We start from the raw sequence: 22,581 nt of genomic DNA, 5'->3' as shown, positions 1-22,581 counted from the left end.
TTAGAATCAGAAGTATTTATATGAACTCATGTTTTTTAAATACAAATATATATATAATACAGAATTATACGTGGGTTAGTATGCATATATAGTATGCATATGTATAGAACATATATATATGTGTGTGTGTATGTATATATATATATATATATATATATATATATATATATACATATATTCCTGCTTTGTTTGCTGAGACAGCCTAGAAGTACTAATACTCTAGTAACAATGATCACATCTAGTGCCCAGATCTTGTTCAGGAAACACAATTCTCAAACATAAGAAACTAGGGCCTCTTCAAGAAGTAGTTGGTTATGGGCTATAGTAAAAAAAAAATACTGAAATATTTTATAATGAAAGAAAAGTGCTCAAAAAGAGATGGTTTGTTGAAAGAGTTTGAAAAACAATCTCAGGAAGCTCCTAAAAGCCAAAAAAAAAGAACAATTTGAGCTACAAAGTATTGTATTGAATTTTATTCTATATAAAACCAATGTCAGGAAACAGGAGACACTTGGACAAATCCGACTTCTCACCTCTTTGTAAATAAAGTTTTATTGTAAAACATGAGTATTTGTTTTGTAGGGGCCCGTTTAGATATTTTTCTATATGTCTTCATTTACTACAAAAAAATTGCAATACCATAAATATACAGGCTAGTAATTCAAATACTGCATGTATATCTCTGCTTTATACTATAAAAGAGTAAGACCACTATGCATATAAGAACCAATTTTCAGTTCTTTGGAGAGGACACTGCTCCCAATGAGAATACATGGTTTAAATATTTTCTTTGGCTCCTCTTTTTGCTATTACTATAGTCCATTTGAGTACTTGTGACAGAAACTGCATGGTCCTCAAAGCATAAAATATTTACTATTTACCCTTTAAGAAAAAAATTTGTTGATAGTCCTAAAATCCATATGGAAGAATAAAAGACCCAGAATAGCCAAAACAATTCCGAACAATAAGAGCCGCACTGGAGACATCACGGTACCTGATTTCAAATTATATTACAGAGCTATAGTAACAAAAGCAGACTCATAGACCAGTGGAATACAAGAAGATACAGAGACAAATCTACACAGAGCTAGACAATCCCTGACAAGCGTACAACAAACATATGTTAGAGAAAAGACAACCTTTCCATCAATGGTGCTAGGAAAACTGGATATCCCTATGTAGAAGAATGAAACTAGATCCCTATCTCTCATGCTGCGCAAAGTCAACTCAGAATGGACCAAAGGCTTGAGGCCAGCAACTGAAATTACTTGAAGAGAACATAGTGCCAACTCTCTAATATATAGAGAGACAATATATAAGGAGACTTTCTCAATAAGATTCCTAGAGCCCAGGAAACAAGAACGAGAATCAATCCATGGGATGGCGTCAAATTAAAAAGTTTCTTCACAACAAAGTAAACAAGAGCATAAAGAGAGAGCCTATAGAACGGGAGAAAATCTTTGCCAGATACTGCTCTGACAGAGGACTAATATCCAGGATATATATAGTAATCAGGCTAGGTGCAGCGGTACACATATTTAATTCCAATACTTGAGCGGCTGAGGCAGGAGGGTTGCAAGTTTGTTTGAGGCCAGCCTGGGCAATGTAGTGTGGTCCTGTTTCAAAATAAAAAAAGTAAAAAAAAGCAGGGAGGATATAGTTCAGTAAAATGCCACTAGGTTCAACCCATAATACTGCCCCCCCCACAAAAAAGAACTAAAAATTAACACCAAAAAAAAAACCCGACCTAAAAACGAGTGATTGAACTGAATAGATACTTCTCAAAAGAAGAAATACAAATGGCCAACAAATAAGTGAAAAAAGTGTTCAGTGTCTTTAGTGATCAGGGAAATGCAAATCAAAACTACACTGATGACTTCCGGGAAGATGGCGACCGAGAAAAGCAGGGCTTAAGAGCCCCGCTAACAACAAATATCCAGCCGGGCGTGGTGGCGCACGCTTGTAATCCCCGCGCTTGGGAGGCAAAGACAGGAGGATCGCGCAGGTTCGAAGCTAGCCGCGCGTGCTGGCTTAGGAGACCCTGTTTCCAAATAAAAATGTAAAAATAGGTCTGGGAGTGTAGCCCGGAGATAGAAGGGCTTCCAGGAACCCCAGTACCACCAAAAAAAAAAAAAAAAACAAAAAACAAATATCCATTACCACAAAAATCAGCGCCTTTCAAAGCCAGAAAACAACATCACCAGAGAAACAAAAAAAATCACCAGGCTCCAGAGAGAAAGTGGACTGAGAACAGAGCCACAGAGGAGATCCTCACGCCCGAGGACGCGGCAGACGCGGCAGCAGCGCCATACTGCCGCAGCACCGGCGAATTCACGGGACAGCCACAGCAAGCCGAGGGGAGCGGCTGTGGAACAGCCAGGCGGGATTTCTCGGCGCAGAGGACATCTAAAGCTCCCAGTGTCTGAGCTCAGCACACGCTGCAGGGATTCAGAGTGGAAATCAAAACCAAGAAAAAAAAAACGCCAGCCCAACAGCCGAGGGTGTAGCAAGGGCGCCATATTGCCACTGGCGGCAGCAGCACCGAATTCACTACAGCTACATCTGCGTACTCAAGAACAGTGAGTCAAATTGCGGGCCACAGCAGAGAAATCCCAGTACTGTACTCACTGGGACTTGACCCAGTGGGAGAGGGGCGGTGGCAGTGATATCACACCATAGGAGAACGTGCAACCTGGCACCCCCCCACAGTCTAAAGCAGCCTCTATCGACTCTCTGGTCGGAGACTCTGTGATACAACCCAGTAAAGGAGTAGTGGGGTCTGAGATACTACTGACTCGAGATCCAGAGCACCTTAAGTGAAGTCATAGTGACCCAAGGGAAGAACCCAGAGAAGGCACAAACTTCCAAAATCATGGGAAAGAGGAATAATACTGGAGCAATGAATGCTCACAACCCCACAACATCAGAACCCGATAAAACAGAAAATCAGAGATTTCTAGAAGATCAAATCAGGAAAATAACTGTAGAAATAATAGAGGTGCTTCTAAAAGAACTCAGAGAGAGCCAAAAAGAGATAAAGGATGCAATTAATGAAGTAAAGGCCTCAATTCAAAGCACAAACAACCGATTAGAACACATGGAGAACAGAATCTCGCTCTTAGAAGATGATCATTCCAAAAATGAACGCATAGTTTCTAATCTAGAAAAAAATATCCGACAGCAGGAATCTGACATTGAAGAAATATGGGCCCATTTTAAGAGAGCTAACCTAAGAATAATTGGAATAGAGGAGGGAAAAGAAAGTGAAACCAAAGGGATCAACAATCTCTTCAAGGAAGTAATAGCAGAAAATTTTCCAGACATAGAGCAAGAGGTCGATACGCAGGTCCAGGAAACTTATAGAACTCCCTTTAGACAGGATCGGAGAAGAGGATCCCCACGCCACATAATTGTCAAAATGACCAATGTGGAAGCCAAGCAGAGAATCTTAAAGGCAACAAAAGCAAAGGGCCAAGTGACATTCAGAGGCAAACCAATTAGAATCACTCCAGACTTCCCAAACCAAGTTATGAGAGCCAGAAGGGCTTGGAGTAACATATTCCCAATTTTGAAAGAAAACAACTTCCAGCCAAAAATTTCCTACCCAGCAAAACTTTCTATCAAATTAGATGGAGAAATAAGAAGCTTCCATGACAAACAGAAACTGAAGGAATTTATGTCTTCAAAACCAGCACTAGAGAAAATACTCAAAGAGATTAACTACAAAGAAGAAATAGGTAACACACATCAGAACTAGAGAAACAAGATTTTCCATCCAACAGACAACTAAGATTGGTTATCTGTGGAGATTCATTATTTATGTTAGTCTGTTACCTATCTCTAAAGGGTATTGTTTGCCTTTATTGTTGTTAATTTTTAGGATTTCTAGTTGGAATATTAATATACCTTCAGATATAGCATTTGGAAATATTTTATCCCATTCTATTAGTAACTGTTAACTCTGTTTACATTGTCTTTGGATATACAATATGTTTTTTTATTTTTTAGGGAGTTTGTATACTCTTCTGTTGACTGTGCCATTGAAATCATAACCAAGAAATCACTGCCAATTTCAATGTTGTGAGGTTTTATGACCCAGATTTTCTCCTAAAAGTTTATAGTCTTAAGATTTATATTTAGGTCTTTTATCTATTTTGAGTTAATATTTGTATATGGGATTAGGTAAAGGTCCAATTTTATTCTTTTCCATGTAATTATTATTTTTCAACAATATTTAGTTAAAAGACTATTATTTCTACCACCAAATGTTCGTGGAAACCTTGTCAAAAATAACTTGACAATATAGGGAAGAATTTAGGTCTAGGCTTTTATTTAACTCCAATGGTTTATATATCTGCCTTTAGAATAGTACTACACTGTTTCAATTATTGTAGCTTTATATGGTTTGAAATCAGAAAATATATATCTTCTAGCTTTGTTCTATTTCAAGATCGTTGTGAGTACCTAGAGTCCATATTCCATATTAGGATAGATTTTTTTTCTGAAAAATAAATATATAAATATATGATAGTTTCACCTAAAAAATAGAAAAAAATAGGTTCTCTGGTAAGAAAGAAAGCAAAAAGAAATATTGAAATGTTATCTTTAAGTCATCAAAAGCTTGGTATCAGACAAATGAAACTGTTATGTGAGATTATCATTTTTAATTTTGGATAAATTGCTATAATACTAGATGTCAACTACTAAGCCAAGCATAGGAGGGGGGGATAGGGAGAGAACGGGGTGGGGATCGGGTGGGGGCTGACTGGGCAATGTGTGCATGTATGTCTACAAAAGTATGTATCCCACTATGATGTATGAATACAGTGCACCAATTAAAAATAAATATGAAAAAAAACTACACTGATTCCATCTCACTACAGTTAGAATGACAGTCATCAGGAATACAAATAATAATAAATGCTGCTGAGAATGTGGGGGGGAGGAGAAATGAACACTTATATATTATAAGCCAGGCATGGTGGCACACATTTGTAATCCCAGTACTGGGGAGGCTGAGATCAGAGGATTGTAGGTTTGGGGAAAGCCTCAGCAAATAGTGATATTCTCATCAAACCAGTGAGAGACCCTGTTTTAAAATAAAAAACAGGGCTGGTTTGTGGGGAGCCGTTAAGGCTTTCCCCTAGATTAATGTTTCTGACTCAGCTGACTGTCCTTTGCCCCGAGTCAACAAGGTTTGGGGAGATGATGGCACGAGGGTATTGATTAGACTATTTGTAATATGTGTTTTGTATGGGTCTTTATCGTATTCTGGTGGTGGTAGCATGAGGATATTGATTGACCTGTGGCTGTATAAATACCTCTGGAAAAACAAACCCAGCGTTGGTGCAATAAAGATGAGATTAACCCAGAAGTAGGTGTCGGCCAGGAGCATCGGCGCAATAGAGAATACTGACCCAGGCGTAGTTGTCTACCTGTAGGGAATATTGACCCAGGAACAGGGGTTGGCCAGTAGAGATAGTAGGCTGGCGGCTCCCCCACGTTAGAATTAAAAATTCTTCATCCTCACGCCTCTCGTCAGAACCCATACTTTTGCCAGCTGGCTCCAGCAGGTGGTGGCCCATACGGTGACAATTCTGAAACTGAGGATCCCGTGAAGGACACCGCTGAATAAAAAAGGAGCCCGCTCAAAGATTTTTGGTAGCAGTGAAACGTGGGAATTGTAATATATAATAGGTCACTACAATAGAGCTTTGTGCTAGAGAAACAAAGACAGAAAATGAAGAAAAACTATGAAAACGAAGGTACCTAATGTAAGAGTTGTAAAAATCCAATGGGTCAAAAAATGTTGATATACAATGGGTCAGAAAATTATTTTTTTGATTTTTGTATATATGTTAAAAGCTATGCTTTCTGTTAAGCTCCATAAGGAAGAAACTGCTGCTCAGTACCATAGAGATGAGTTGTTTTCTTTTTTTTTTTTTTTTTGGTGGTACTGGGGTTCCTTGAAGCCCTTCTACCTCTGGGCTATACTCCTAGACCTATTTTTTTTTTTTTACATTTTTATTTGGAAACAGGGTCTCCTAAGCCAGCGCACGTGGCTGGCTTCGAACCTGTGCGATCCTCCTGTCTCCGCCTCCCAAGCGCGGGGATTACAAGCGTGCGCCACCACGCCCGGCGAGTTGTTTTCTTTAATATCACCGCTTCAAGCAGTGATAAATCGGGCTGCAAAAAACGGAGAAGATACTTGGGGATTCAGAGTTTTCCCGGATACTGAAGACCCTGATGGTTAAGGAAGTATTATTAGATTTCTTAAATGCTGACAAAACTGGGTCAAGGAGGTGTTATTAATTTCTTAAATGCTGATAAAACTGGCCGCACAGCAGCAGATAGATATTGGCATCCATCCTCCCAAAACAATTTTGCTTTAGTAAAATGGAAAGATCCTTGCACAGGAATTTGGAAAGGTCCTGACCCCATACTAATATGGGGAAGAGGGCATGTTTGTGTTTTTTCACAGGATGAAGATAATGCACGGGGGACACCCGAGCTACTGGTGCGACTTATGGATCAAGCGAAAATAGAAGACTCTCGGATTAATGCTGATGACTGAAAGATGGGCATACATTCCAGATCATCCCATACTTCATTCAGCTGTTTAGGAACAGCGGGAGATCGCTGTCTTCAGTAACAACTCATAATTGCTGGGACTTCTTGCTTTAGATTTTGTACCCATTGTGGAAACTTTTGGTTATGCTGGACAAAGAACTGGTAAAAATGTCGGGAAGATGGGGTGTCTGCAGTTGACACCCGTGGTATTGCAGACAAGTACAGAGACTGATATTTTGGACAGAGACTGATATTTTGGACAGAGAATTGATAGTACAGTTATTCAAAAACTTTTGATTATTTTGGACAAAGACTGATAGTAAATGTGCTATTGAAGGTTTGGTCTTGTGGGGCCCTGGTTACCCAGGGAAAAAAGATAAAAATGTTAGCCCACTAATAACATGTAAAAATCATTGTGTTAATTGGAGAAAATTTCTTACTGAAATGCCCATCTTACTAATATTCCCAATACCTTGTTTATTAGAGACTCGGGATAAAGTGTGGTCTCAGGACAAAGTGAGAACATTTTTTCAGCAGAAGTGCACAATTTACCTTTGAAGGGTACCCCCATTAAAGAGGCTGGTAGTCAATGATGGGTAAGATTTCCTTGGGACAAGGAAATCTAAAACAGGATATACAGCTTATCAAAAGACAGGTAATCCTTGATACCTGAAGAAAACAACCTAAGACAGTCACAGTTCTTTGAATATAGTAAAAAAGGGGTAATTGTGGGGAGCCATTAAGGCTTTCCCCTAGATTAATGTTTCTGACTCAGCTGACTGTCCTTCGCCCAGAGTCAACAAGGTTTGGGGAGAAGATCAGGTGGTGATGGCATGAGGGTACTGATTAACCTTTCTGTATTATATGTGCTTTGGATTGGTCTTTATTGTATTCTGGTGGTGGGAGCAAGAGGATATTGATTGACCTGTGACTGTATAAATACCTCTGGAAAAACAAACCCAGCATCGGTGTCGGTGCAATAAAGATGAGATTGACCCAGAAGTAGGCGTTGGCTAGGAGCGTCCGCGCAATAGAGAATACTGACCCAGGCATAGTCGTTGACACATAGGAAATATTGACCCAGGAACAGGGGTCAGCCAGTAGAGATAGTAGGCTGGCGGCTCCCCCACGTTAGAATTAAAAATTCTTCATATTCATGCCTCTCTTCAGAACCCATACTTTTGCCTGCTGGCTCCGGCACTGATTGTGTAGCTCAAAGGCAGAATGCCCCTGGGTTCAATTCCCAGCACCATTAAAAAAAAAAAAAAACAGCTTTACATTGTTTATAGGATTGCAAATTAGTACAACTATGTATGATCAGTTTGGGAGTTCCTCAGAAGCCTAGGAATACAACCCCAGATGACCCAACTACACCACTGCTTGGTATCTTTCCAAAGGAATTAGTCTGAGTAATATAATGATACATGCATACATGTTTATATGTGTTTATATAGCCAAGTTATGGAATCAGCCTAGGTGTATGTCAACAGATGAACAGATAAAGAAAATGTGGTGTATACACAAAATGGAGTTTTACTCAGCCACTAAGAACTCATGTTATTTGCAGGGAAATGGATGGAACTGGAGATTATCATGGTAAGAAGGATCAGCCAGACTCAAAATCAAGGGTGGCATGTTCTCTCTCACATGTGGATGCTAGAGAGAAAACAGGAGAGAGAAGGGAGCTCAGGAAAAAGAGGCCAGAGACCAGTAGAGTCGTGGAAAGGGGTGGGGGAAAGAGGAGGAGAGGTGAAAGGAGGATGGGGAAGGACACAGGCTAAGTGATGTTGCGTCGCGTACACACGCGTTGCTCTGGAGCTCAGGATCATGTATGTGGGGGGAGGAGACAGAAGGGGGAGTGTGAGGAGGGAAACAGGCCAGGTGATGTTGTGCACGTGATTTTGTTTTAATACCCTCCTAAGTCTTCCCCTCTCACTTTCTTTACCCTCATACCAGGAGTAGTTTTGGTCATCTGCATGTGAATCTGATATTTTAAACCCAAGTATTATCAAATAGAAATTTATCTTTCTTCCCTATAATCTGCTAATATACAAAAACCATTACCAACCGTTGATCTTTGTCTTATTTTTAAAGATTCATAGGTGATGAGAATATTGAGTGACTTTTCTGTTTCTTACAATGGGGTTTGTTATTTAAGTATTAATGTTGTTATAGGAATGCTACCAAATGCTTTTTTTATTTATTTTTTGTTTCTGGAGATTGAATCCATGGGCATTCTATTTCTCACCTATACTGTGTGTGTGTGTGTGTGTGTGTGTGTGTGTGTGTGTGTGTATCAGTGTTAGATCAGTGTTAGTTACGGGTGATCAAACCCAGGGCATTCTACCTCTGTATACTCCAGGCCTAGTTTTTTTATTTTGAAACAGAATCTCACTAAATTGCTGATTCTGGCCTCAGACCTGTGATACTCCTGTCTCAGTCTCCCAAGTACCGTGAGAGTGCCACCTTGCCCAACTACCCAGCCTTGTTTTTCATTTTGAAACAGGGTCTTGCTAAGTTATTAAGACTGACCTCAAACTGGCAATCCTCCTGTCTCAGCTTCCCAAGTACTGGGATTACAGAGACGTACCAACATGTCTGGCTTAAATGCCACTTTTGGACATTAAGATTTGATCTAATAGGATCCAGTAAAAGGAATGGTAAGTGAAGAAAGAGCAAAGCAGATGAATACCAAATGAAAAAATGGCAAGCGGTAGGGTTGCTGCTAATTTGTTGCTTTTATTCAGTTGATCCCTTATGAGTTTTTTTCTTGAAAAGTTTATATATAGCATATCATATTACAGGGATTATGAAGAGTATAATAAATTTATCATTACCTATCAAAAATATTATTAAAGTAGGAACTCTTAACAGGAATTTTATAGAAGTTATTGTAAGTCCAAATTATTACAGCAAATAAAGTCTAATGTTCATATTGACATATATGTGTTATATTTTCCAAATACTGTGAAAGGTCTCTAGGCGTTTTAAGTCTTAATATTTACTTATTCGTTAATTCCTTATTTTACAGTCTTGCATTGCATCCTGAACGAGTATTGGTAGCAACAGGACAAGTTGGAAAGGAGCCTTATATCTGTGTTTGGGATTCATACACTGTGCAGACCATATCAGTTCTAAAGGATGTTCACACACATGGTATAGCTTGCTTAGCATTCGACTTAGATGGACAGGTATGTAACTTTTTTCTTTTTTCAAAATTATGTTTTAAAAATGTGTACTAGAGGAAATTATTATAAACCTATAAAAAATTGAAAGACAATCGATAAAATGTATTTGCTTACGCAAAGGTAGAGATGAATAGGTGGATTGGGCATATATAAAAAATAAAAAGGGACTTTAATTTTGTATTATCAAGAACTTTCTCAGTTAAATTAATTATTACCTTGGAAGCCAAAGAAATTGTTTCAGTGGAATATTATCTGGTTGTTATAGAAAATTTTACATGTAACTCTTCCAAGTAGGGAATTTTGATAGGACAGATGGAAGATATCTTAAGAAAATTAAATTTTTATAAATAGAGATGCATTGTATTTTAATTTTCAGTTACTTTGAAGATTACTTTTGTATTTATATTTTTATTGAAGATAGACTTCCTGAGGTTTTTTTTAAATATAAAATCAAAGTTAAAAACAAAGGATGTGATTATCACTTCATTACACAATCATTTTCCAAATTAGTCTACTTCTAGTTAATGATTTTTTAAAAGATAAACACATCACAAAGCTTTTTATGATTCTTGTATAGAAGTTTGTATACCTACAACTTTTTTGTGTATGTGGTACTGGGGATTGACCTCAGTGGCATTCTATCTCCAAGCTGCACCCCCAGCCCTATTCTTTATTCCTTTTTTTACAGTTAAAGTAGTTGAGGCTGGCCACTAACTTACCATCCTCCTATCTCAGCCTCCCAAGTACTGGAATTATAATGTGAGCCACCATGCCCAGCTCCACCTAAAACGTATTTAAAGTGGTAAGAAATTTGCTGGCTACAGTGGTGCATACCTGTAATCCCAGTACTTGGAAAGCAGAGACAGAAGGATCACAGATTCCAGGCCAGCACCTGGTAACTTAGGGAGACCCTGGTTCAAAGTAAAAAATAAAAAAGGCTGAAGGTAAATGCCCTAGAGTTCAATACCCAGTGCCACACACAACTACAGACAACCACATACACAAGTATGACATTGGATTTTGCAGGTGTGGTTAATTTATAATCTTAGAATATTTTGCATTAAAATTAGATTTTAAAATCACTTTAACTTTTAGAAACATTTTAGTTATCTGCTTTTTTCGATTTGTAAAATCCATTTCTATGAATTATTTTGGATCATTATAGATTGTACAGAACAAAATTACAATGTGTTTTATCCCCTTGAAAATAATATCCAGTAGATGTTTTATATTTTACTCTGAGAATATCTTTTAGTAACATAGGTTAATATGAAAATATGCTTCTAGGTTTAATATTGCTAAATAGTAATTATTAGCTATTATAGAACCTTGACTCATGTCCCTTTTTTGTTATTATCTTTCAAGTCCCTGATATCCTCATATCAGAATTTTGTTTTATTTTTAAAAGAAAGAGAGTAATACTTATTCTTTCCTTTTTTACTATAGTATAAATATTATAAACAAATCTATAAAATTATCGTTAAAATTATTATTTAACGTGTTGTGTTTTAACTCTAAGAGTATGTATACTTTAAATGTAGTATATTAGTATGCTTTAAATTTATATATACTTTAAAAGGGCAATAAAAATTGCCCTTTTAATTATTAAAAGTCAAAGACTATTTTATACATGTATTGCTGCTCGATAGCGTAACAATTGCCCTTTTAAGTGTAACATACTGTATTGCTGAGGAAATCCAAAGAGAAATTATTTCATAGCTTGTACCAGTTGAGAGCCTTGACTTTTGCTTGTGTTGAGCAACTTACAAGAAAACTCATAGGCATATATATTTTATCATCCTAGACCTTTATGAGAGCATGTTATTAAATTTTTAAGCTTATAAAAATACAAAATCTAAAAGAAGAGAGCACATACTAAGTGGCAGGCATGTTGCTAAGCCTGCATTTTCTCATTTCATCCTCCTGACGACCCTATGAAATAGATACTATTATTATCTCTATTTTACAGATAAAGAATCTGATACTTAGAGAGGTTAAGTAAAAACCGTTCTTGCCCCAGGTTACACAGCTAGTAGATGGAGCCAGAGCGGGAACCCAGGTCAGTCCTACTCCAAAGCTCGTGTTTTTACACCGATACTTTACTGCCTCCCAAACATGTAACGTAGGAGGTGGTTGCTTACACTTCCAAAGGAATTCAGTCCATTTTAGGTAAAGCTGAAATGTCAGGAGCTGCTGCCAGCTGAAGAGGAAGTCACTAAATTATGTTAATGCTTTAACTTGATAACTATATTGGAGAGGACATTATTCGTTTCTATGAACTGTCCATGGGGTACTAAGTAGGGAATATTATCTAATTTTTGCCTTTTGTACTAAGTTTGAAACTATAAAATGATCATTTAGGATTTAGCCAATCAGTGAGTCTCCCAGTTGGTGGTAATGTGGAGTGTTCTTTTCCCAGAGGCTTTTTCATAAAGGAAATGAATAGCCGTGTTAATACTGGCAGTCTGCCTAAGTGAGAATAATTAGGGCCTGAGAGAACTATCTAAATGCATATCAAACAGGGATGAAAATTTCATAGTAAATGGGAGAACAGGAAGGAGAATGAGAAATTTAACTAATAGTGTATCTTGCAAATATCACCAGACTCTATAAAAAAAATCTCATATTTAAAGCTGGGCGTGGTGGCGCGCACTTGTAATCCCAGCATTCGGGAGGCTGAGACAGGAGGATTGTAGTTCATGGACAGCCTCAGCTATGTAGTGAGACCCTCTGCAACTCAGTGAGACCTGTTTTTTTTTTAATTTATTTTTTATTGGTGCAATGTATTCATACATCATAGTGGTATAAAGAAAATACTTTTGTAGACATACATGCACATCTCGCCCAGTTAGCCCCTACCACGATCCCCACCCCATTCCCTCCCCATCCCTCCTTCCCACGCTTGGCTTACTGGTTGACATCTAGTATTATAGCAATTTATACAATATTAACATTGATAATCTCATATAACAGTTTCATTTGTCTGGTACCAAACTTTTGATGACTTAAAGATAACATTTCAATATTTCTTTTTGCTTTCTTTCTTACCAGAAAATATTTTTTTCTTTTTTTTTTTTTAGGTGAAACTATCATACATTTATTTATTTATTTTTCAGAAAAAATCTATCCTGATATGGAATATGGACTCTAGATACCCAAAACAGTCTCAAAGAAGAACAAAGCTAGAAGATGTATATTTTCTGATTTCAAACCATATAAAGCTACAATAATTGAAACAGTGTAGTACTGTTCTAAAGGCAGATATATAAACCATTGGAGCTAAATAAAAGCCTAGAGATAAATTCTTCCATACATTGTCAAGTTATTTTTGACAAGGTTTCCATGAACTTTTGGTGGAGGAAATACTAGTCTTTTAACTAAATATTGTTGAAAAATAATAATAAATGAAAAAGAATAAAATTGGACCCTTACCTAACACATATACAAATATTAACTCAAAATAGATAAAAGACCTAAATATAAATCTTAATACTATAAGCTTTTAGAAGAAAATCTGGGTCATAAAACCTCACAACATTGAAATTGGAAGTGATTTCTTGGATATGATTTCAATGGTACAGGCAACAAAAGAGTAAATAAACTCCCTAAAAAATAAAAAAAATATTGTATATCCAAAGACAATGTAAACAGAGTTAAAAGTTACTGATCCTCTTCCAAGAGTTCCTCCTATGACCCATTTCTCCCTAACTCTCACATATTAGGGAAAGCATCTGATTTCTTATTTTTTGTGCCTGACTAATCTCACTTAGCATAATGTCCTCCAGTTCCACCCATTTCCCTGAAAATGATGTAATTGAGTTTTTTTTGATGGCTGAGTAAAATTCCATTGTGTATATATCCCACAATTTTGTAATCCATTCATCTGTTGATGGACATCTTGGCTGGTTCCATAGTTTGGCTATGGTGAATTGTGCAGCTATGAACATAGATACACATGCATTAGTTTGGTAGTTTGGTTTCTTTTCTTTTGGGTAGATACCCAACAGTGGCATTGCTGGATCAAATGGAAGATTTGTTCCCATTCTTCTGAGGACTCTCCATACTGTTTTCCAAAGTGGTTGCACTAATTTGCAATCCCACCAACAATGTCTTAGAGTTCCCACTTCTCCACATCCTTGCCAGCATCTGTTGTTGTTTGTGTTTTGAATGATGGCCATTCTAGTTGGAGTTAGGTGAAATCTCAGGGTAGTTTTGATTTGCATCTCTCTGATTGCCAGTGATGTTGAGCATTTTTTCATGCATTTATTGGCCATTTGAATCTCTTCTTTTGTGAAGTGTCTATTTAGTTCATTTGCCCATTTTGTTATTGGATGCTTTGTTTTCTTAGTGTTGAGTTTCTTGAGTTCTCTGTATATTCTAGATATTAGTCCTCTATCAGTGGTGTAGGTGGCAAAAATCTTCTCCCATTCTGTTGGCTCTCGATTGAGGTTCTTGATAGTTTCCTTTGCTGAACAGAAGCTCTTCAGTTTCATGCAATCCCATGTATTGATTCTCCTTTTAATTTGTTGTGCCTTTGGGGTCTTGTTGAGGAAATGTTTGTCTGTGCCTATGTGTTGTAGTGTTGGACCTATGCCCTCTTCAAGGAGCTTCAAGGTCTCTGGTTTAATTTCCAAGTCTTTGATCCATCGTGAGTTGACTTTTGTACAGGGTGAAAAAGTGGGATTAACATCCAATTTTCTGCATATGGTTAACCAGTTTTGCCAACACCATTTGTTGAAGAGGCTATCTTTTTTCCAGTGTATGTTTTTGGCCCCTTTGTCAAAAATCAATTGGCTGAAAGTGTGTGGACTTGTTTCTGGGTCTTCTATTCTGCTCCATTGGTCTATATATCTGTTCTTTTGCCAGTACCATGCTGTTTTTATTACAATGGCTTTGTAGTATAGTTTAAAGTCAGGTATTGTGATTCCTCCTGCGTGGTTTTTGTTGCTGAGAACTACCTTGGCTATTCTGGGCTTTTTGTTATTCCAGATAAATATAAGGACTGATTTTTCTATGTCTGTGAGGAATGATCTTGGTAGTTTAATGGGCATTGCATTAAATCTGTAGATCACTTTTGGGAGGATGGCCATTTTAATGATATTAATTCTGCCAATCCATGAACATGGAAGGTCTTTCCATCTTCTAAGATCTTCGATTTCTTTTTTCAGTGTTTTATAATTTTCTTTGTAGAGATCTTTTACTTCCTTGGTCAAGTTTATTCCTAGGTATTTTATTTTTTTGTGGGAGATCCTGAGTGGAAGTGTTTTCTGAATTTCTTTTTCAGTGGATTTATGGTTGGTGTACAGGAAAGCTTCTGATTTTTTAAGATTGATTTTGTATCCAGATACCTTGCTGAATTTGTTGATCAGTTCTATAAGCCTTTTGGTTGAGTTTGTTGGGTTTTCTAAATATAGTATCATGTCATCTGAAAATAGTGAAAGCTTAAGTTCTTCTTTTCCTATTTGTACTCCTTTGATTTCCTTTTCTTGCCTTATTGCTCTGGCTAGAGTCTCTAGTACTATATTGAAGAGAAGTGGTGATAGTGGACATCCTTGTCTCGTTCCAGTTTTTAGGGGAAATTCTTGAAGTTTTTCCCCATTTAATATGATGTTGGCAGTGGGCTTATTGTAGATTGCCTTAATAATGTTGAGATATGTTCCTTCTATTCCAATTCTCTGCAGTGTTTTTATCATAAATGGATGTTGAATTTTATCAAATGCTTTTTCAGCATCTATTGAGATGATCATGTGGTTTTTGTCTTTGATTCTGTTTATATGATGAATTACATGGATTGTTTTTCGTATATTGAACCAGCCTTGCATCCCTGGGATGAACCCTACCTGGTCATGGTGAATGATTTTCTTGATGTGGTTTTGAATGCGTGTTGCTAGTATTTTGTTTAATAGTTTTGCATCCAAGTTCATCAGAGATATAGGCCTGTAGTTTTCCTTCCTTGAACTGTCTTTATTCGGTTTGGGTATTAGTGTGATGTTGGCTTCATAGAATGTATTTGGGAGAGTCCCGGTTTTTTCTATTTCCCGAAATAGTTTGAGTAGTATTGGGATTAGTTCTCCTATAAAGGTTTTATAGAATTCACTTGGGAAACCATCTGGTCCTGGGCTTTTCTTTGATGGTAAGCTCTTTATTGCTATTTCAATCTCTTTGATTGTTATTGGTTGGTTTAAGTGTTCTATATCTTCTTGACTCAGTTTAGGAAGGTTGTATTTATCTAGGAAGTTGTCGATTTCCTCCAGATTTTCCATTTTGTTGGAGTATAGTTTTTCAAAGTAGTTTCTGATAATCCTCTGGATTTCTACGCTGTCAGTAGTAATGTCTCCTTTTTCATCCCTTATCTTCATAATTTGGGTTGATTCTCTCTTTTTTTTAGTTAGGTTGGCTAGTGGTTTATCAATCTTGTTAATTTTTTCAAGAAACCAGCTTTTGGTTTTGTTGATTTTCTGTATTGTTTTTTTATTCTCTATTTCGTTAATTTCTGCTCTAATTTTAATAATTTCCCGTCTTCTGCTGGCTTTGGGGTTCAATTGTTCCTGCTTTTCAAGGGCTTTGAGGTGTGTCATAAGGCTATTTATTTGAAGATTTTCTGTTTTTCTTATGTGCGCACTCAGTGCTATAAATTTTCCTCTTAATACTGCCTTCAAAGTGTCCCAGAGGTTTTGATATGTTGTTTCTTTATTTTCATTTGTTTCTAGAAATTTCTTGATTTCACCTCTTACATCTTCTATGACCCATTCTTCATTCAGAAGTGTGGTGTTCAGTCTCCACATGTTTATGTTGTTTCTCTGGGTCTTCTTATAGTTGATTTCTAGTTTCATTCCATTATGGTCTGAAATGACACAGGGAAGTATGTAACATTTTTTAAATTTGCTAGTGCTCATTTTGTGTCCCAGGATGTGATCTATTTTGGAGAAGGTTCCATGAGCAGCTGAGAAAAATGTAAACTCTGCTGTAGTTGGGTGAAATATTCTATATGTGTCCAAAAGGTCCATTTGGTTAATGGTGTTCTTTAGTTCTGAGACATCTTTACTGACCCTTTGTCTGGAAGATCGGTCTAGTATTGTGAGAGGTGTGTTGAAGTCTCCCAGTATTATTGTGTTGGGATTTATGTGTGGCTTCATGTCACAAAGAGTTTGATTTATGAAAGTAGCTGCCCCTATGTTTGGGGCATAGATGTTGATTATTGTTATTTCCTCTTGCTGGACTATTCCTTTTACCAGTAAAATGTGACCTTCTTTGTCTCTTCTAAGTTTGGGTTTGAAGTCTAACTTGTCTGATATCATAGTTGCTACTCCTGCTTGTCTTCGAGTACCATTAGCATGGATTACCTTGCTCCAGCCCTTTACCTTGAGTTTGTTCCTATCTTTACTTGTGAGGTGTGTTTCTTGTAAGCAGCAGATGGATGGATTCTGGCTTTTAATCCATTTTGCCACTTTATGTCTTTTTATTGGGGAGTTGAGGCCGTTTACATTCAGTGTGATTATAGAGAGATAATTTTTAATTCCCAACATGTTAAGATCTTATTTCTGTTTGAGATACTGTTTATTCTTCTTTGCTTAGTTGTCTGCTGGATGGGAATTCTTGTTTCTTTGGTTCTGGCGTGAATTACCCATTTCCTCTTTGCAGTTAATCTCCTTGAGTATTTTCTCTAGCGCTGGTTTTGAAGACATAAATTCCTTCAGTTGCTGTTTGTCATGGAAGCTTCTTATTTCCCCATCTAATTTGATGGATAGTTTTGCTGGGTAGGAAATTTTTGGCTGGAAGTTGTTTTCTTTCAGAGTTTGGAATATGTTACTCCAAGCCCTTCTGGCTTTCATAACTTGGTTTGGGAAGTCTGGAGTGATTCTAATTGGTTTGCCTCTGTATGTCACATGGCCTTTTGTTTTTGTTGCCTTTAAGATTCTCTCCTTGGCTTCCACATTAGTCATTTTGACAATTATGTGGCGTGGGGATCCTCTTCTCTGATCCTGTCTAAAGGGAGTTCTATAAGTTTCCTGGACCTGTGTATCAACCTCTTGCTCTATGTTTGGAAAATTTTCTGCTATTACTTCCTTGAAGAGATTGTTGATCCCTTTGCTTTCACCTTCTTTTCCCTCCTCTATTCCAATTATTCTTAGGTTAGCTCTCTTGAAATGGGCCCATATTTCTTCAATGTCAGATTCCTGCTGTCGGGTTTTTTTTTTCTAAGTTAGAAACTATGCGTTCATTTTTAGAATGATCATCTTCAAGAAGCGAGATTCTATTCTCCATGTGGTCTAATCTGTTGTTTATACTTTGAATTGAGGCCTTTACTTCATTAATTGCATCCTTTATCTCTTTTTGACTCTCTCTAAATTCTTTTCGAAAGTCCTCTATTATTTCTAAAGTTATTTTCCTAATTTGATCTTCTAGAGATCTTTGGGTTTCTGTGTTATCAGATTCTGATGTTGTGGTGTTGTTGGCATTCACTGCTCCATTGTTATTTCTCTTTCCCATGATTTTGGAAGTTTGAGCCTTCTCTGGGTTCTTCCCTGAGTCACTACGAGTTCACTTAAGATGCTCTGGATCTCTAGTCTATGGTATCTCAGTCACCACTACTCCTTTACTGTGTTGTATCACAAAGTCTCAGACCCAGGGAGTCAATCAAGGCTGCTTAGACCATGGGGGGTGCCAAGTTGGGCGTTCTCCAGTGGGGAGTTGTGACTATGGTATGATATCTCTGCCACTGCCACTCCCCCACTGGGCTGCACTGCTAAAATCTCCGACCCAGGGAGACTATCTGCGCAAGTCCCTGGGAGTGCAGTACTGGGATTTCTCCCCTAGGGGCCGCAATTTGACTCACGGTTGTTGAGTGCGCTGATGGAGCTGTAGTGAACTCGGTGGATTCGCTGCTGCCGCCGCTGGCAATATGGCACCACTGCTACGCCCTCGGCCGTGATGCGGCGTATTTCTTCTCTGGTTTTGAACTCTGCTCTGAGTCCTTGCCAGTTGTGCTGTGCCCAGCCCTTGGGAGCTTTAGATGTTCCCTGCACCAACAAAACTGCTGACTGCCGCCCGGCTGTTCAGCACCTGCTCACCTCGGCTCGCTGTCCACCCCTCCTCTCAGGCGCCTGGTGGCTGGTTGAGTGGGTTGGTCTAGGGCCGTCCGGTGAACTCGCCGCTGCCGCCAGCAGTAAGATGCTGCTTCTGCATCCTAGGCCGCGAGGCCAGAGTACCTCCTCTCTGGATTTGAGCTCTGTTTTGAGTCTCCCTCCTCTCTGGAGCCTGGTGTTGCTAGGGGAGATGTAGGCCGCGCCGCTCCGGCCACTCTGCGCTGCGGCTCTGGCTGCTCCGCACCACGGTTCTGGCCGCTCCGGCTGCTCCGGCCGCTCTGCACCGCGGCTCTGGTTGCTCTGCACCGTGGGTCTGGCCACTCCGGCCGCTCCGGCCGTTCCGCGATGCGGCTCTGGCTGCTCCGGCTGTTCTGGCCGCTCCGCTCAGCTGTTCTGGCCACTCTGCTCCGGCTGCTCCGGCCGCTCCACTCCGCGGCTCCGGCCACTCCACGCCACCGCTCCAGCCAATCCGCGCTGCAGCTCTGACTGCTCCGGCTGTTCTGGCCACTCCACTCGGCTGCTCTGGCCGCTCTGCTCAGCTGCTCGGAACCGCGACTCCAGCTGCTCTGTACCGCGGGTCTGGCCACTCTGGCCGCTCCGGCCGTTCGGCGCCGTGGCTCTGGCTGCTCCGGCTGCTCAGGCCGCTCCGCTCCGCGGCTCCCCCCAATCCGCGCTGCAGCTCTGGCCGCTCCAGCTGCTCCGGCCGCTCCGTGCCGCGCGGGCGCGGCTCTTCGGGCTGGTTTTTTTTCCGGTGTCTTGTTTTTCCAGCCCTTTTTCTCTGTCCCTTGTATTTACCGTTTTTATTTCTTTGCTGTGGTGTTTTCTGGCTCTAAAAGGCGCTGGTTTTGAGGTAGTAGAGTTGGATTGTTAGCGGGACTTGTAAGTGCCGCTTTCCTCCGTCGCCATCTTCCCGGAAGTGAGACCTGTTTTAATATAGAGACTAAAAAATAGTGCTGGGGTGTAGCTTGGAGGTGGAATGCCCCTGGGTTCCATTCCCAGGGCTACAAAAAAAGTTTTCATATTTAGTAAAATCTGTTATATTTACAACTTTGCTCACTTACAGAATGAACTAAGAACACAGTAGTTTTAAAACTGAATTTCATTAATTATAAGCTGGCACAAAATCTTTTCATTTACCTTTGATTTGGGGCATGTCATAAAAGTGGATCATTTTTGCAAAAATAATGTTTGTAGGGGGAGAGGTTGTGACTTGTTTTCTCAAGGGCCTTTTAGTAAACTCATGAGACATGTCTCAAATGCATATCATATTTTTCTTGGATTTTCTTCTATTGTTCTGCATATACTAACTTCTAATGGCTTTAAGTATGATTTTTTTCAGTGTTTTCTCCATTAAACCCCCACACATTCTGTAAAATTTGTAATTTCACTGTGTGACTCTGTAATGGTTAGTTTTTGCATAATAAACTTAGATCATCAGGCCATCCGTACTAGAATCAGAAGTTTAATTGTCCTTTATTTGATTTTTTTCACAATTTCAGAAATTCATGGGATACTTCTAGTATATAGTAAACCTTTTTTTTAGTATTTGATGTACAACTTCCAATTCAATGAATGAAAACGGAGAGAATTTTGCTTGCATGTAGGATCAGGAATGGACTTGGGAAGCTGGATAGATTATTTCCTACTTGTCTTTAAAAGAGCCTTTTCCTCCGTCTCAAGTCCGTGTTCAGGAATCTGTAGCCTTATTCCCCTGTCCTCCATTATTTTCTCTAAATGATTATCTCCTCCTATGATTAGCTCCCATATTAGTTAACAGTGGCTCTGATTTCTCTCAACTCAAAGTAATAGCATTAAATGTCTTTTAAATATTCAATATTTCACATTTTAGTTTAATGAACTCCTCTTCATTGTATCAAATGTCATTTCTCCTGACTTCTGGCCCAGCTCTACTGCCTAACCTTTTGCCACTCTTCCTCAGCTATGTTGAATTATTAGGCCTTTGCTTTTTCTTTTTTGATACTGGGGATTGAACTCACAGGTATTATACTTCTGAGCCACACCCTCAGCACTATTTTATTTTTTATATTGAAACAGGGTCTCACCAAGTTTCCAAGGCTGGCCTTGAACCTACAATTCTCCTGTCTCAGCCTCCTAAATAGTGGGGACTGCAGGTGTACATACTCTGTGCCTGGCCTCTACCCCTTTTTTTGGAAAGCACCCGGATATCAGGGCCTGGGTTCCTTGGTCTGAAATGCACTTTCTATTACTTTTCTGCCTGTCTCTGGCTATTCTTTTTGTTTGTTTGATTTTGAGCTTTTTTTTTTTTCTGGTTCTGGGCATTTAACCTAATAGTGCTTTACCACTGAACTACACCCCTATTCCTTTTTTTTTTAATTTTGGAAAGAGGGTCTGAGTTGCAAAGGCTTGCCTTGAACGTGTAGTCCTCCTGCTTCAATGTCCAGAGTCCCTAGGATTACAGGCATATGCCATTGCACCCAACGCGTATTCTGTCTTTGAAGATATGGGTTAAGCATTACTTTTCCTGGAAAGCGTTATCTTTTTCACCATCTACTTAGATTGGGTTAAATATGAGAAAAGATGATAAAGTAAAAATTTATAGAAATCTATTAGAGGAAGTAGTATTTGCTTTGTTTTGTTTATCCCTTCTTGTTTGTTATTGCTTCCTGAGCTTAGGGAGCTTGATTTCGGACATGATATATTTTGTAAGGCTACAGAGGAAGCGCTCCCAGGTTTAGTTTGTGACTGCCTGTACTGAGCTGGATACTTTGAGGCTGTCTCCCATCCAACTTCTTGCCACACCCAACTCTGCTTACCTTCCAATATCAGATGAGATTGGTGTGTTCAGAGTGTATAGCCATAGACTGAGTTTTCCTTCTTTCACAGTGCTAGGGATTTAACCCAGGGAATTTTACATCCTCAGGTCTGAAATTTTGTTACAAGAAACTTTAAAGTTTTTGAATCAAGCCAGGTGTGGTGGTACACACCTGATCCCAGTATTTGAGAGGCTGAGACAGGAGGCTCACAGGTTCAAGACCAGACTCAGCAATTTAGTGGAATCCTCAGCAACCTAATGAGACCATGTTTCAAGACAAAAAATATAAAAGGCCTGGGGTATAGCGCAGAGATAAAATGCCTCTGTGTTCCCAGTACTGCACACACAGAAAAAAGTATTTGGCCAATTGTGCTTTGCTGTGTATATAAAATGAATCGAGTCAGAAGAGGCATCAATAGAAATGCCTATTCTTCACGTTATATTTATCTTGTGAAACTATAATCTTTATAGACTGTGCTGTAGCAGGAAGTATATATTGCTCTAGCTAGATATTTTCTGATACCCTCTGGTTCCTAAATATTAGAGTCTCAGGAGGAGCAAATCATTTCTTCTTATTTTCTGCTAGTTTGATTTGATGGAGAATCTTGACAAACTGTATTCTATATCTTTTATGTGACCTATTCTGCTCATTTGGTTTTAATAGTAATTCTACTTTGCAGAAGCCATTTCAAATTGATGACATTTCTCATTTGGACAGGTAGAGTGCATGGGTTCTTAAACTTATTATGGTTTTGGTAAATTATTAGCAATGATGATAGAAAACATTTATTTAATATTAACCATATTATAAGTATTTATCTTTCTTCTTTATGTGTAACATATGTTAATTTTCTTATTACCCCTATGAGGTGCTTTTCTGCCCTCACAGTGGGTGAGGAAAGTGGGGTACAGACAGGCTTGATAACTGCCCAGAGTCACCTGT

General features: G+C 38.7%; 1 protein-coding gene across 1 annotated transcript in view; it reads left to right on the top strand.

The window, feature by feature from the left end:
- EML5 (EMAP like 5) overlaps positions 1-22,581 on the top strand; it is a gene marked incomplete at both ends in the record, with an annotated part of 167,747 nt that overhangs the window by 17,737 nt on the left and 127,429 nt on the right. Inside the window, one exon of the mRNA XM_080708026.1 lies at positions 9,602-9,761. Within this exon, the coding sequence (XP_080564152.1) occupies positions 9,602-9,761 (160 nt within the window). The remainder of the gene's footprint in view (positions 1-9,601; positions 9,762-22,581) is intronic.

Source organism: Muscardinus avellanarius (genome assembly GCF_963383645.1).
Source record: "Muscardinus avellanarius genome assembly, chromosome: 12".
Taxonomy (NCBI): domain Eukaryota; kingdom Metazoa; phylum Chordata; class Mammalia; order Rodentia; family Gliridae; genus Muscardinus; species Muscardinus avellanarius.
Note: the sequence above shows the minus strand (reverse complement) of the source record. Positions and strands in the feature narration are given on the sequence as shown.